At 42.0% G+C, this 17653-nt stretch overlaps 1 protein-coding gene across 2 annotated transcripts in view; it reads right to left on the bottom strand.

Annotated features, from left to right (window-relative positions):
• tle2b (TLE family member 2, transcriptional corepressor b) overlaps positions 1 to 14856 on the bottom strand; it is a gene marked incomplete at its 5' end in the record, with an annotated part of 76326 nt that extends 61470 nt beyond the window's left edge. For both annotated transcript variants that reach the window (XM_053430053.1, XM_053430052.1), the window contains 2 exon segments: positions 13438 to 13501; positions 14759 to 14856. In XM_053430053.1, coding sequence (XP_053286028.1) covers positions 13438 to 13501; positions 14759 to 14856 — 162 coding nt within the window.
• Positions 14857 to 17653: the final 2797 nt, after the last annotated feature.

A 17653-nucleotide genomic window follows, 5' to 3' on the forward strand; every position in this document is an offset into this window, starting at 1 on the left:
TATATATGTAAGTAGAAAGCACAAGTTTAAACATTCCCATTTTGAGCTTGTTAAATGCCCCGGCCACCACCTCTGCACATGTTCACTTTAAGAATTTTCTTACTCACTCTCTTCTGTGTGCGTTTGTGTGTGTGTGTGTGTGTGTGTGTGTGTGTGTGTGTGTGTACATTAGTTATGTTCTGTAATGGTGTTGGTCGCGAGTGGCAAACAGACAGCAAGGATCCGTCAAGGGGACGAAGGCAGCCTCTGCCACCAGATGAGCAACGCTCTGAATGATGAGAGTGAGACGCGACTGACTCGCTTCCTCTCTGCATTCTCTTGTTCATTTTCACTCTCTCAGTCTAGCCCTCTCTTCTCTCTATCCATTTATTCCCCTCCTCTTTCAGTCCCTCCCTCTCACTCCCATCTCTTTCTTACAGAGGCTGTCACTCTGTCTTTTCTCTCTGCCCTCCTTCTCTCTGGTTATTCCCTTCACTCTTTCTCTCTTGCTGTCAGATGTTCTTTCACTCTCCATTTCAGTCCATCTCCTCAGTCTATTTCCTGTCCTATTTTACTCACACGCTATCTTTGTCTGTCTCGGTCCGTGCACGAGCCCATTCATCTAATTCAAATTCGATTTATTGCTATGAACATTATTAGGTGCAGATCTGCCACGTACACTACACCACACCACATACAGTAAAGATCATTACATACAATATACTTGTCCTGTAATGAGGAAAAAACAAATGAGCGCATAATAATCATCAAATGAGGAATAATTATGATAAGGAATTGTTTTACAAATAGATATAACGTATTTGTGAGAATAAATTAAAATAAAAGGTGGCAGATTTTTGTTTGAGGTTATGTATCGCTTGTTATCCCTCAGGCTGTTTCATGGTTTCACATATTTTGCTACTTCAGTGGCAACGTCAGTGTTCCCCAGGTTAACATCAAACATTTGGTTTGAAAAAATAATTTTTGAGTTTTAGTCCAGAAAATTGAGTATTTATGCAAATTGACTCTCTTTCTGTCACTCTCATTCCACAGTTAAATGTTTCCTCTATCAGTTCTTTTCATTCAACTATGCTTGGCGACCACCTTCACACCCATCCTTGGCCTCCTCTTACCCTCACTTAAATTGATCAAAATGAGCTCCATGCAGTGAGTTCTACAGATTTGTTTTATTTTTATTTTAGGAAAAAGATAGCATTGCTCCCCCGTATCATCAGACACCCTGAGTCAAGGTGCTGGATTGGTATCTCGACCCTGTCCCTTCCTTCCTGCCCAGGATCTGTAGCAGCCGTGTGACTTATGACTCGTTTGCAAGAGCGATGACAGAGTGACATCTTTATGATATGACGAAACAGCTCAGAAAGGAGGCTGGCGTGGATTAGCACGTGGACACCCACCCAAGCCTGTCAGGACCCATCGAAACCTGTAAGTATGATGAGCTCAGACAAACAAATTTAAATAATATTCAGGTTTGCTCATGGTATCTGGGGAAGCCTGCTACAATCAGGGAGGACATAAGGCTCGGGTCGGGTTTGAACACAAAAACAGAATATCTTTCGAGATCGGGTCAGGCTTTCCTCTCAGGCTCTCTCGGGTTCAGGCAGAAAATTTGCAGCCCGAGTCGTATGCTAGGGAGGATTTATTGATACTTATGAGAATGGGAGCATGTACGCTTCTTTGAAACCACAACCATGATCTTTCCCGAATTTAACCAGCAACCCACCTATCAATCCCTCTATCCATCTAACAGTCCTTTGCTATGTGCTGTTCCTTCACTGTCACCTGTCACTTCTTTAGCACCTCCTTCCTCAGGTGTTCTCACTTCGCTGTCAACACCTTTCCTGCCGATTATCTTTCTTTCACTTTTTTAACAATCTTCCACTCTCTCCATTATCCTCCCCTTGTTTTGTCTGTATCATTTTCATCTCCGTCCTTTACACTCTACTCTCGCATCCCTTCTCCTTTCAGTCATTTCTATCAATTATCTTTCTCCTCTATGTTCTCTCTCCATTTCATGCTCTCTCTCATTTTCTACTTGGCTCATTCACTTTGTATTTGTTCTCTCTCGTCCTTGTCAACTGCTATGTCTATATCTTCGCCTTTTTCTCCCCCTGTCAAGCTCACGTCCACCGTGTACTCTGTCCCTTCCTTTCTATTCCTTGATACAGACACACACCGACACACACACACACAAAATATGTTTTTCAAGTACAAAAAAACATATACAATCTCGCACTCTCTTTCTCATGCTAAAATGCGCACACATTCTACACAAGTACATGTACACACCCGAAAACACACACACACATACACGCACACACATACAGTGTATATTTAGGCACACACCCACAAACATGCTTGAGCCTGCTCTTTGTGTTTCTGTGCCTGCCTCTCCTCCAGCCCTCTCAACATGAAAGACATGTGACATCTCTCTTTGTTCTCCATCTTTCTCTCCCTCTCTGTCTCCATCTCTCATCAGCCCCTCTCTTCACATCTCCATCATTACACCTCTCCTCGGCCCTCTCAATCTTTTTTGACTCAATTCCTGTCCATCTCTCCTTATTAATTCTCCCTCCATCTCTCCCATCAGCCTCTCCACCTCTCTGTCATTACTCTCCATGTCTCTTTCGCACTCGCTCCTCTTTCATTCCCTCCTCGCTAACATCCTCTTTTCATTTAGTGTCTCACTTTTGCCCACTACACTGACAGCTTAGTGCTAAAAAACCAGGGCCCTAGCATTCAAATGCAACCTTGCAAGAACATAGGTCACTTCAGTGGCTCCTCACTGTGGACTAAAAGGAAGCAGCTCACTGCATATAACAGGAAGGACAGAAATTGAATAAAGCTATGACGGGGACACTGCTCTGTAGAGCCAAAGGGTTCCTGTCAGCGACAGTACAAGATAAGGAACCTTGATGCTGCTAATGTGCATTTCTGAGAGTCAGAGGACTGAGTGGAGTAGGTGTTCAGTCGCCTTCCATCAAGTTCCATTGAGACCGTTTAATTAAAAAATGCCATTCACGTGAAAGCATTCCTCAGTCCGGTTGCGGGACATTTTTCTTCAGCTATGCATCTCTCAGCTTAAAGAAAGTCCAAGGCAAAGGCTAAGAAACAGAAACCTACATGTGAATTCTCCAAGTTAAACAACCACATAGTTCGCCCGTCCCTAACCTCAGACACGAACCATAGGAGCGTACCAGCAGCTAGAGTACTGGACCTGTGTCGTCATGGCAACAATAATAAATACGCTTTTTTGAAGGATCATGAATGAAAGAACTGTGAAAGTTTCACATAAGAGAAAAATTTTGTATATCTCTATTAGACATACATGAATGGATAATATCGTCAAATGATGACACTATAGTAAAATGTAATAATAATTGTTGACATATACTATACAAAGTAACCGATTAAAATGTCCTAATATCTGATACAATCCATTTTTTTTGCTTCTTTAATGTTTCTGTATAGTGCTTATAAGGTAGATGATGCGCTGCTCAAGGTCACAACCACAAAAGTTAAAGTTAGCTTCACCTCCACCAATAAAACACTTCAATTACAAGTAATAATAAAAAATACCAAATTATATTTTATATATTCATATATGTGTGTGTGTGTGTGTGTTTTGTATTTTGGAGTATTTAAGCTTTAATGAAGTTAGTTTGACTGTTTTTCCACCGGCCAAATACTGAAAATTGTATAGAATAATTTTCCATATTTTGGGCTTCATACAAGTCAAAGTTATTCCCCACATAGCTGGAGGTCAAAAATCATTGTGTACAAATGCCCCTCATTGTTCTGCCACTTGAGAACTGCAGCTCCATATTGCTGATAACAATATGCGATTGCAATTGTTTATTGGTCCCTGCAGGATAATTTCCTTAAAACGCTGACTTGAAATGCCGCGAGGTCAGATACAGACCATCGTCACCTTCGGGACAGCACTAAAACAAATTAGAGGGTTTTTCATTTAATCCTGCGTCATTCAGCGTGAAGAAAGACAAAGCAGCGATTGTCAGACAGAGAGCGGTGTAACGTTATCAGGATTCGAAACAGCACATGTGACAGGAAGCTAGAAGCTGACCAAGCCAGTTTCAACACCACTCGGTTACAGTGCTTGAAGTTGCTCCAGCTGGACATTTGCTCTTTTAACTACACAACCAATTCAGACTGGACCAGTGGAATTCTCCTGTGAAGAGGTGGAGAATAATAGAATAAGTGCACAGAATATAGTAAAACAGTTGTCCTGTGGGTGTAGGCTAGACAGCAGTGAAGTGACTATTGTTCTGTTTTACAGTCTGTACAGCACTCTAGTGACAACACTATGGGAGTCTGGTCTGGACTGTACTGGAGTCACAACTGTGCCTTGTAGTGTGTTAACACTCACCAACAATGTTCAGTTAGAACTCAACACTGTGTGACTCAGAAACACACTTAAAGCTGAGGAGCATGTTTGCAGAAATGGGATATTTGTATTCTTTGCTCCTTTTTTCCCATTTTTGCATCTGTTGCGAGTTAGAAACATAGATCTCCTGCTATTTTCTCAGATGGACACCTTTGGACACTCAGGTTTCACTTGGGGCTGACAGAGAGACTCCACAGAAGGTCTGGAGTCTCTCAACCGGACATTTGCGTGCTCACTCCAGAAAACGTCCAGAGATTTTTCATCACAGTTCAGTTAAGATTTGTCTACTGACTTTACTATTCACATTAAAGGCAAACACAAGCATGTTATAGTCCTATAGACACCAATAAAAAGGTTATAGGATATTGTACTGTGTGGGTCATCGAGTATTAACTGCTGCCCTCTACACTGCAGCATAGTAATAACTATGCTGCATAAAGTAGTTAAAGTTGTGGTGCTACAAAATATGTGTATTGTCTGTTGTAGTCAGTGTTTAATAGGTCCATCCTCTCTTAACTGTCTGCGCCCCCCCTCCAACCTCCAATTAACCCAATGCCTACTTCACCCACCCCCAACACGCCTGCAGTTTGCCTTATATAATCCCTCTGTTGTGACACCGTGTTCTCATCCAGCACTCTGCAAGATCTCTGTCTGTGCGGGCTGTGTGTGTGTGGGTGTGTATGTGTGAGTAGCAGATTGCGAATCGCATGTGGTAGAGGTGTGTGTGCCCGCGTGCGTGAGTGTTATGCGTTAAGCCTGGTGGAAGGACGCTCAGCCGACTGGGTGACAACACTTACCGAGAGCACCCAGCACTGCCCACCCAGAGAGTAGAGAAGGAGAGTATGTGTGTGTGTGTGTGTGTGTGTGTGTGTGTGTGTGTGTGTGTGTGTGTGTGTGTGTGTGTGTGTGTGTGTGTGTGTGTGTGTGTGAACTACTCCCTGTCAGAGTAAAGTAAACATGACTTCTAACAAGAATACAATTTTCTTGGATTACAACTCACAAAAAGCATTTTCCTGTTAGATGTTAGGGGAAGATGAACTATGGTTTCAAAACACCAGGCATGTTTTTATCCAAGTAAATAAAAGTATCATTATAGTCATTTTTTTATAGTTGTTTCTGATAAGGGTATGGTTAAACTGTAAACCTTATTCGTCATAGGGGCTTGATAACAACATCTTAGTAATCACTGCAAAAGCTTTTTATTAAATAAATATATCAGCCAATGAATCTTTCACTCCCTAATAACATGCCCTATCATTGCTCTGGCTCTATTATTCACTGAGATGTAAAGTAATGTAAAAAGCTAGATGGTTGTTGTACGAATTCTCATAAAAAGCTAAATGTACTATGTAGATCTTGTCTATGTGTTTTTAAATGACAATATATTTTATGATTCAGATTACATTGGATAGATTAACTGGGCTGCTCTTCCCCAACAAAGACACATATGAAAAGAGTCTATTAGCTTCACTGGTGTTGATTGTTGAATGAAAAACCTAAAGGCATATTAGGCTTTTAAACTTTTTTTTAAACTTTGCATGTGCAACTCAATTTGTTATAAAAGTGTAAATGTAATTCAGCCAAATCCAAACTCTCTGGAGCTTTAAATGGTTAACATTTTAAAAGTGAGTTTAGATCTCACTCACTGCATTATTATCATCTCCTCATGTCTCTGCTTGGCTTTGGGCCTCGCTGTGTCAGTTCAGCAGACAGGCAACTTCAGATAAATTAGGATGCAGTGTGATTCTTGTTTATCTGATCGCACTGTAATGTTCCGCTCCTGTGAACATAGCCCATATCTAGCGTGTATCTGCCACTAATAACATACACACCGCACTGTCATCATCAGGCACACACAGACATAATGCATTCCTGCCTTTCTCTCAACAAACTGCTCTCTCTAAGCCTTTCCTCTCTTTCTCTCTCTGTTTCCCTCCTCCTTTTCCACTCTTCCATTCTTCAGGGAGTGTTTGCTCTTCCATTCCCCTCCGACCCCCTGGTGTTGAGAGAGTGTGAGACGACGGTGCCAGTCTCTCTCTCTCTCTCTCTCTCTCTCTCTCTCTCTCTCTAAAATGAGCTTAGAAAGTGGGTCTAATCCAAGGTGATTTATCTAAATGGGACATATTCATGTGTGCAACTCTACATTTAGGCATATGTAGCTTTACAGCGTGTTCATAGCGCGAACAGCTTGTATTTACTCCTCAGTGTGTGTGTGTGTGCATGTGTGTGCGCCTGTGTGTACAAGTGTGCAGGTGTGGATGTGAAAAAACCCTTGTTCGTCAGTGTCTCTCGGGTGAGCTTGTCTCTTTCATCCGCCCGCCCACACACGCACTTAAACACACACACATACCACCGATGTTAAAACATTTATTAGCACGCCGCGCTAACCCACATCAGAGGTTAGGTTAGCAGGCTCTGACTCCTCCATTGTGCCCTGTCAAGGGGTGACGACTAAATCAGTCACGGCAGACACTCAGCCTCACTGCAGCTTCTCTTGCAGCAGGTTTCGTCAGAGGCAGCGCCAGAAGAACTGGGAAGATACTGACCTTGGATGTGAAGGGGTTTATATCTGTGTGTACATGCAGTGGGGGGAGACCCTGTCCATCTTCACGCCGGCCCTGTTTGTTTCTCCGGCTCCAGACAGTTCAGACAGGTTTAAGACTCTTAAAACAGACTCAATCCTTCCCTACATCTGGCCCTGCTTAAATCCCCTGGCCAACTCCCACTATCAGAGAGCGACGTTTAGCTTAGCGGGGAGCAATCCCTCTTCCTTCCTGTCCTCTTACATCACTTTAATTTCTTCTTCTCTTTCTCCAATTCTCAACTTCATCTCTTCAATCTTCTGTTTTCAATCCCCGCTACATCTCCTTTGCTTTGTCATAATATTAACTCTTCTTGTCTTTGTTTCCCTCCCTCTTTCTTTTCTCCTTCATTTCTTTGTCAGTGTCCTTGTTCTCTTTTTTTTTTCTTTGTACTTTTTTTTCCTTGTCTCTCTGCCAATGCCCTTGTGTCCTCTCTTGGTGTCCCTAACTTGCTCTTCACTTCTCGTATTGCTTCTATTCTATCTCTTCATTTTTTTTTCACTCTCTCCTTCCCTTTTTCTTTCCCTCTTCTCTCTCTCCTCTCTTTCTCAAGCAGTCTGTGACTGTAATGTTGCTAAAGAGAACACTGTGTCAGGCTGAATCAGACAGATGAGCCGGGAGTGGAGTAAGAGGCTGAGAGCACTGCATTAATCCACACACACACACACACACACACACACACACACACACACACACACACAGATGCACGTGCACGTGCACGTACAAACACATTTCATCTCTGCCTGAGGAGATGAACTGAACGGACACAGATATATGTACACACGTACACACACACGTTCCAACAAATAACCGCATGGCAGGCATGAGACAAAACACTGAAGCCATGATAAACTAAAATGATAAATTCATAAAAAAATTACATTTTCTGCAAATGGAAACAATCACAGATGTAGGAAAATATCTGTTTCAGTAAACATCCGTGATTTTATCCTTCAAGAAATTGAGACATAACTGAGAGATGGTTTGAAATATTATGTCATAATATTAATGATCAACTGCTTTTATATGCTGTTGAACATCTTCTGCAGGAGGCTAGAAGCAAAGTATGTGATCAAAGCAGAAAAATAAATCCATAAATCAGGAATCAACAGCAGAAAGTCGTATTAATGTCTCTGTAGTTGAGAGTGGGTTCGATTTTGACTGTCTTTACCCATTTCCGGATCAGATTCACACAGTGAGCAGGCAGGTAGAGAGCTGCAGATGCTGACTGCAAGCTGAGCAAACATCAAATGTCCAATATACACAACGAGAGTAAGCAAACATGTCTCGCTTTCCCCAAACCTCTGAATCACACCTCATATCTCAGATTTATTCAGAGATTTTAAACTAATAAGTGAAACTGAAAATTTTGTCTGATTATCAGGCTACGGACAGGTGCCTTCTGGTAATGCTACTTTGAGAAAATAGCTTCTTTTTTTTTTAACCTCTTAAGAGGCGTGTGAGGCCAGCAAAGGTGAACTCTCCAAGCGGGTGTCATTCTTGCACTTTGTGTCCGAATGTGCCCGACACGTCCACGCCCCCTGATTAGCCGGGTCTACAATGCAACCTTATTTAAAAATACAAAGCGGAATTCCAGGATGAAGGGGAGCAGTGAAATCTGAGAGCCATGAATTATAAATACAAAAGCCAGAGAAAAGCCAAACGCCCACAGACACTCTCAACGTGTGTGACTGCATGTTTGTGTGTTTGCAGCCACCGCTAATGTAACATACCGCCAGTGTCTCTCTACACAAAGAAACACATGGGCCAGTCTAGCGGAGCAGCCAACATAAAACATATACTCCGTCCAAAACGCTGAGGGAGTGGGTTCTGCCAACCGTACAAATACACCACTGTATATCCAAACCTGGCTGTGCCGCTTTACTGCAGCAGCAATCCTCAGACAGGAGCAATTTGAGAGGGTTATGGCATCATATCTGCAAGTGTGAAATGTGTAAAACTTGCTCATTGGCAGCTTTAGATTTAAAGTGGTAAATGCGAGGAACAATAAACTTCCCAACTTTGAAAAGTTTCGTGCCATATGGAGATTTCTATCAGCAGAGTAGAACTAACACCTTCTGTTAAAACACGGTAATGGATAGAGAAGTAGAACTCTTAGTAAATATAATTCAACTGCAGGTATTGGCTCATGTCAGCAGTTTAGCTTTTTGTATGTCCCTTTGAATAGTTCAATTCATTATGGACATTTTCAGTCTCTTTCACCGTAATTATCTCCGTTCCCTGAATACTATTACCAACTAATACGGTTGCAAAAACTGAATTGACAGAAAAACAGATTTTTGCAATAACTCCCTGAACCACCTGTAATCATAAGAATAGTATATAATCACACAGCTGCTGAGTATTTTCTGTACATGGAAATGGAGCCGAATTCAAATCCTCTAAATTAAAAAACAAAACACATTGATTGTAACTGCTTTCCAAATGAGTTTACATCTGATCTGATGTCCCCATTGGCTGGATGATATCCTTTGTCAGCCACTTGCAAAACTGCAAGTGACAATAACCATGTCTAGTTACCTCCACCTAGGAGTTATTATTTTAGATTTTTCTGAATCGACGACGTCTGACTGTCTGTGTTGATGGTAAAAACTTTTCCGGACAGCAACACGACAATGCAGAAAATAGTGCTGCACATAAAATACACAATGCAGCAATGGAAAACACCAACTTCGATCTATTATGTTGTGTTGTAATGAGAAGTGTCCATTTTGCGGTTTCATTATGAAACTGAGGGATGAAAAATAACAACACAGTCTGGATAACTCATGGGAAACACTGGTTTGACATTGTGAGGTAGGGCCTTGGCATTGACGGAGGAATGCACTCACAGGGCATCATTTCTTATGGTTACGGTTTGTCCTGTTTTAAGGTACAAAAATGGGTTGGTTAGGGTTTGGGAATGATAATGGCTTGAGTTAAAATAACTTCTAAATTAAGATTAGGAAAGACCTGTTGTTATTGTTAAGAGTGACGACCGTCATTGTGAAAAGAGAAGGGAGCAGTGGCCTCCTGATGAGAATCACATTATGATGACCCACTAAACTGCCTCGTCTTCCTGCCTATAAAAAACGTTGTGGTTCTATTACAACCTAATATTATTTCCTCCTTTGCTCCCAGTGGCATGTGGGGATCATTGCCAGTTTAACACGGACATGCTGTTTTTCAGCTGGTGCTGAAATTATTCGCCAAAGTCTCGCCAAATAATCACAAAAGGTCAAACTGCAAAAACACCACAAACAATAAAAGTTAAATCTCCGTCGGCCACCTTACAGAGAAAAATCTTAAAGTTCACCAAATAATTCCACATGCATCCGCCATGTATAATCCTGCATAACCATCGCGCCACTTTCCAACCCCTCGCCCTCACGCTGGCAGAGCTTGCAACTGATGAATAGTAAAGGCAGGAGCAGTGCAGCGTGGTGAGCACAGCCCCAGCCTGTGGAAACAGGCCTCAGTATGGATGACAGGACTAACGAGCTAAATATAGCCTTCTGGGTTATCTCCTCTGTGGGCGCAGCGAGTCCGTTGTTGCTTCACATTATTTACGTGTCTGTGCATGCACCCTCTCTCTCTTTTTCTCTCTATCTCCCTTTTTTTCATTTCACGCCCCCCCACACAAACACATCACTATCTCTTTCTCTTGCACTCCCTGCTCTCTCTCTCTCTCTCTCTCTCTCTCTCTCTCTCTCTCTCTCTCTCTCTCTCTCTCTCTCTCTCTCTCTCTATTCCATCCCTTCACAGCTTCTTTTTTTTCCTCAAACCCCCATCTCTCCTCTCTGCAATTCGGTCCCCTGGTACATCTCTCTTTTATTCTCTTTATCTCTGCCTCCCTTTGTATCCTTCCCTCCCTCCCTCAGCAGCTCCCTGTTTTTTTTGTCTGACACAGTCTGAGGTCTTTTTCCCTCTCAAGCTATCTCTCCCTTTGAGCCTCTCTTTCACTGCCCTCCATCTCATTTCTGAACTTTGCCTATGAAATAGCGTAGCACTGCGCACGCACAACGACTAGCCATGCTCTACACCCCAGTTCAAATAAAATAGCCTAGAATGATAGCCATCTGAAATGCTATCCTTACATATATGTCATCAGTATCTGACCTCCTGCAATAGTGAACTAACTACTGAAACCTAACTTAGAACTTTAGCAGGTTACAAAGGCCAATAAATATGGATAAAGATTTATTAAATGTCATCCACTGCTCTGCCTATGGACTGACACATTAGTGCATCCATGCTGCCACACCACCACTCCCCTTGTATCAGCTCAGGGTGGTGGGGATTTGCAGTGGAGAAGGTGGAAGTCTACACTTTTTGCTCCACGTAGCAATTCAGTGAAACCTTTACTTTTGGAATAAAAACAGCTTCAATGTTTATATAACGCATATAAAATGTAACGAAACAGTAGAATAAAAAGAGAAGAAGATTAAAATGTCAGTTAAAATACACAAAGCAATATCTACCCATGGTTTGTTTACTAACATTAGCCACCATAATGTTACCCCAGTGTATTGAACTGAACAACATTAATCTGAACTGCAGGCCTAGTGTTTCCTTTTCTCCAAGTGAGGAAATAGAATATTTGCATACATAACTGTTTGAGTACAAAGAGCAGAGTATTTTTTTCCCCTGCCTACCCACCTCTAACCAGTCAAAATGACAATGCAGCAAAGTATCCTTTCATTCATCATTCACTATACTGAGTACTGACGTCTTTATTTTGTGATGCATTTTCGAGGAAACATGTCAAAGTCAGCTGATTAAACTTGGACAGCTTGTGCTGCTGGAATTGGTGCTTGCTGAGTTAGGTTTCCAGCCTATTAGATGAGCTTGACCTCTGTTTGCACTGCAGCATTTCCACAGAATGGATGTTTTAATGCAGCTTTAGTTGCTCGGCACAGGCAAGTGAATGAAATCATTCAAAACACAAACTACTTGTGTTCATTCGTCTCTGTGTCTCAATGTCAATGAGCAACTAAATCTACGGTGTGATCCAATGCTACCTCGTCACATGTTTGACTGCTGAATAATATTCTCAGCATGATGCAACTATTCATGACATGCACGTGAATGTGCACGTGTCATAGATACACAAACATACACAAGTACACCTCTGCTTATAAATTAACTTTCTCATTTGACACAGAAAGACTGATTTATTGTTCCTTCTAAAAACGTCATAGTCGGCTTTAACTGACCCAATGTTTGGCACTGTTATCATTATGTCATAAGTCATATACACTTTTATAAAGTTGAGATAACAATATGTAATGGGTAAAAATATCCCACAGTTTAAGATGTTGATGTTTTTGGCTCTTATTGTATTATCAGACGGAACAAGAATTAGAATCAGGAAAAGCTGGTGTCTGAGAAATAAAGACCTTTAATGGAAAATCCTCATAAGAAAAAAGCAACAACAGTGTTTGTGTGTGTGTGTTATCTGTTTATCTCCTGTCTGCCTGCCTGTCTGTGTGCTTATATATTAATTTTGTCTGCCAGCTGACCTGTCTGTCTGCTCGCCTTTTTTTCCCTCCAACCGTATTTATCCGTCTATCTGCCTCTCTGGTTCTTTTTCTCTCCGTCTATCCATCTGTGTGTCTATCTAGCTTACGGCCCTGATCCTGCCTGCTCTCCCAGGTTTATGAAATGCGAGCAGCTTAGCAGATGGTGCATATCGTATTCTGGTCGGCTCTGTGTGGGTTTTGTACCACAGACGAAGGCTTACGATACATGTGAGCCTTTAGTCGCGCAGATACAACGACACAGGGGGAGCCCTGTCTGTTAGCACACGAGAGAAAAGTAGGAGAGAGGAGAAAGACACGAGAGGAACAGAATGGGAAAAATACGAGGGTCTGAGGGATGAAAAATACGCGACGGGCTGGGGGGAAAAGCGAGGCAGTACAAATACAGGGGAGGTTTGAGAGTGCAAGATAAACAGTGCACGTGAAAACGTATGATACACCTTTACAGGTTTAGTATAGGTTTGTACAATACGTGCATTGTGAAAAATTGGTTAAATGTTACATATATTCATGATTTAGTTTTTGGGCTTTTCAAAGTAAATAATGCAAAGATAGAGATATTGTGACACTGTCATTTCAGGATATTACTTCAATGTGTTAACTTTCTATGAGTTTTGAAAGCGTACACTGTGTTTACTGCTTCAGCAAATAATTAATGTGAATAAAATGAGAGAAATAAATTGCACCACTCGGGGGGAAAGACTGAGATGAAACAGTGAGAACAATAGATTAGAGGAAACAGCTTTTACTCCTAAATGACGCTAGAAATCAACAACATAAATCCAACTGTTCCAAAGCACAGACACAACTCCCCTGACTGTAATTACGTAAGAACCCATCAGACAGTTTTCTAACTCTGAGTGAGTCGAACACATCACAGTGCAGCTCCCAGTAAAGGTTTGATTGGACTCACCATGATGTAGTGCCTCTGCATCTCCGTCTTCTCACTGGCCAGCTTCTCACACTCCAGCTTCAGGCTGCACAAGGACAAAAAAAGGACAGACACACACACATACGGATTAAATGTTTTATTTGCATCCATTGAAATGAGTTATAATTCCCACAGGGCTTAGATATTGCTGAGGTCGAATACAGTTTAAAGCTCTGTGAGGATACTGAAAAGTTATTTCTAACCCCACAGTCAGGCTCCACATTACTGCTGACAGTAACACTGAAAAATATCCCCTTCATGGCAGCGACAGCCAGCAGGGTGTGTCTTTCTCTCTGCTGCAGTTCATCACACCTACTGTACATGTGTGTGTGAGGGTGTCTGGCCGTGTGTGTCCTGTGTTCATTTATTGAGCTCCGATACCGAGCTCAAACCGAGCACCTGAAAAAGAACGCTTCAGGTCTGAGCCTTTTTGTTATAGGTTCTTCTTTAGTCTCGTCAAGTTCAGGATATTTTCAGACAGGTTTTAAATTCTTCGCATAAGTCAATAATGTAAAATCTTAGCAAAATGCAAGCTTCGGAAAAACCCTTCAGTTAATCATACTCTGTTTGATATTTTGTCACAAAAGTAGGATAAGTCTAAAAAACTGAATTTTATGAACATTACAAGTGAAACTTGAAATTTCAGTGACTAGAGAAATTACATTTGAGGTAATCTTATAAAGAGAAAAAGTTATGGTATATTGATTTCCCTTATTACAATTAATGTATACTTGTTAAAGAATGTGATGTATAGATTTATGCAAAGACAGAATTATGAATGAGCGGCTGCAACTCACCATCAGTCTCCAATATTTTGCACGCCCAGTGTCGTAATAATGATTGAAGCTCATCACTTACATGCTGCCATATTATCTTTATTAGTCCATATATCCAAGAATTCAAAGTCGTGTTCAATGTGTTGTATCTTTAAATCGATAGAGTAGTAAAATCTAGAATAGAATATACTGTATTTAAATAATGGAAGAGTACAGTTCTTCATCAGATTTAGTCCTTTATTAGAAAGCATTGATCTACTGTATGTTGACCATTGCCATTCATGAGCTGATTTTATTGTGACCTACAATAACACTCAGTGAAGTGCATACCTCCATCAAATGCAAACTGTCCCCTTAAATCAAGCTGCACTAGATTTCACACACTCCCTAAATATGGCAGAATATGTCATCAAGATCATTAATTATAGTCTGAGAAATGTATGAAAATGTTGAAAAATGCCCTATAAAGTGAAACATTTATCCTGGAGTGTGTGAGTAACGTGTGCAATGTAATATTTTGTGTGTACCTGTGATACTGGGCCTGGAGGAACTGGAATTCCTCCTTGATTCGGTCCAGAGTTTCCAGGACTGTGAACTTGAAAGACTGGCCAGGCTGCAAGGGTACCTGGGAAAAGATAAAGAGAAGGAGAGAAAGAAAGCATGAAAAACAGACACTGGGGTACGCATATGTGCATGTGCCAGTACGAGATAAGATTGTATGATTTATGTCTATATCGCAAAACCATAAAGGGTTTTTATAAAAGGTTAAAAGGTTTTGGATGAGTTTTTAGGTTTAGGCTAGGGTCATGCAGTTAGTTGTAATGGTTTGGGTTAGGGTAAGAGGCTGTGGGATGTCAAGGAGTGTTTTCACAACTATAATAAGGCTAATGTGTGAGTGTGCGTGTGTGTGTGTGTGTGTGTGTATGTGTGTATGTGTGTATGTGTGTGTGTGTGTGTGTGTGTATGTGTGTGTGTGTGTGTGTGTGTGTGTGTGTGTTTGTATGTTTGTATGTGTGTGTCGGTGTGTGTGCGTGTGTCTGTGTTTGGTGTGTGTGTCTGTGTGTGTATGCCAGAGAGCAAGGTAAGGGGAGAAAAAAGCAGGGATGAAAGTGAGAGGGAAGGTCACTTCTCCTTCCCACACATCATAAAGCCTCGTCCTCTCTCTCTCTCTGTTCTCCTCCTCCTCCTAATGACTCTGCCTCCTTCCCTCACTGCCCCCATCCTTTCTTCCTCTCCTCTGCCTCTCCCTCCGTTCCACATTAGCATCCTCTCCACTCTGCCAGGTTGCTAATGTATTCCAGCCTACAAAGAGCTGAGAAGGGAGGAAACGTCAAATGAATAACTTATAGGGAATCACGGCACCGTCTCTCACCTGCTAAAAGCTAAAGAAGGCCCAACAAAACCAGCACCTCCCAGGGGCCCCCCTCAGCCCTCCCTATCTGTCTAAAGTGATTTCAACAGCCACCCTCCTTCTCCAGAATTTCCTTGAAGTTTGAGAAACAAGGGCACCGTGGATGTTTTTTGATGCTGTAGTTGTTTATGTTTGGGAACGGGAATAAGTAGAAGTGAGCGTGGGTTTTTTGGGGAGATTCTCAGGGGAGGATTTTATTCAACAAGAAGATACCATCTTTTTATTTTAAATTTCCCCCCTCTCTCCCCCTATTTGTTTTGGCTGATTTCTCCTCGACTGTGGGACTCGCCCACTGTGAACCTGGAGGATGAAGACTACCAGGTCTCACCAGGAGGACCCTGAGGTTCACACTGTCCCGGCCTCAGCTACATCTCACTCCCTCTTGCCCAGGTGCCCCACACTGAGATGCTAGAGAGACAAGGATAACTCATTGACCTCCAGCCTGAACATACTGCCCTCTATGTTGATGGGGCATCCAGTCAGATCATCACAGATACCAGCAGTGGTGGGAAAGTGATTCCACCTGTCACCCAGTCACACTTTCTTTCACCCATATTCCCCTTATATGCAAAAAAAGTGATGCAAACGACAAAGACAACTAAGCAAACTCAAACCTGTTCAAGTGAGCATGCTACAGGATTGAGAGTCCTCAAAATGAGTTTTCCTTTGACTGTAGCCATTTTCAGTACTTCGGATAATTGCCCGAATGTTGGGTGCGGAGTTTGGCTTTCACATATGAGGAATGCAACCGGAGATTGTCACTGGGTCAGTTGCATTCATAACAACAGACATCACGACAACTGTCTGACATTATCAAAAACTCTCAAATCTTTCTGTCTTTCCAAATTGGTAATAACCAGTATCTTCTACTTGTATTGTACCTAGTTTTCCTTGATGTGTTTGTATTTTTTTTTATTTGCGTGTGTAGAAAAACATCATGAAACGTTGCAACTCTGTATAACAGATATTTTCCTGCTGTAAAACTTTATTGTCCCCTTGGGTTAATTTGTTTTCACATTCATTTCAGGACAATCAATACAAAAGGACACATTTCAGCAGAAGCAACCCATCAGACAGAGGCAAACTGCCGAACATCACATGAAACATAAAACATGTCGCACACAAGTCACAACTCACAAGTCGCAACTCACCACAGACAAGTCTATGTGGCTGACTCTGACATTTTGTGGGCATTTTACCAAGCGACTGGCAGGAACACTTACTCAAAATGTCCCGATCAACTAACTGTTTCTCACGTACAGCCCCCCTGACATTTTCAGATGAATGTCCGGAGTTCGGTGCATATCTGAATTGTGAGATATCTTCTGATATCATCTTCTGATTGTAGATAAGCTGCAATCGGCTTTCAGCTGAAGATGTAAAGCTCAACCTTGATATGAGCTCAGGATGTGATGAAGGATGTGTCATAGTGAGGAAACCGATGTTCTTTTCTTGCCACTGATGATATTGTAGACATTTAATCATGTACAATACGGTAACAAAACAGATGATTTGTTTTAGTAATTCAAATCAAAGGCTGCTATAAAACCATGCATCTGCCCCCTTTGTTCATCTGCTCACATAATTCACTGTCCACCTATTCACTCATTCACACTGAGTGGCAGGGTGCTGTGACTGTAGTGTAACTGGATGGCTATCGGCATGCAGCTATACGGCTAAAAGACTGCCGGCTTCAATGGCGGGGCTTCATTAGTCTAGACAACCACAATTCAATTAGATTTCAATTAGTCCGACGGTGGAGGTCAGAGACGCGGTGGGTTCCCCAGTAATTAATCCGGAGCCGAGTTGAGCTGAGCTAAACTGAGCCGAGGCAGGCGTAGCAGGGACATCTAGATGGCTGGATGGGCACAACACACACACACCAACACGCACACACACACAAACCCTCTGGCTGGTGTGGGAGGGAGTGGTGAAGGGGGAGGGCGTGATAGAAGAGGGAAGGGGGGGTGTCTGCCAACAGATCCCCACTGACCTTGATTCACACCACACA

This window comes from Pleuronectes platessa, chromosome 9 (genome assembly GCF_947347685.1).
Source record: "Pleuronectes platessa chromosome 9, fPlePla1.1, whole genome shotgun sequence".
Taxonomy (NCBI): domain Eukaryota; kingdom Metazoa; phylum Chordata; class Actinopteri; order Pleuronectiformes; family Pleuronectidae; genus Pleuronectes; species Pleuronectes platessa.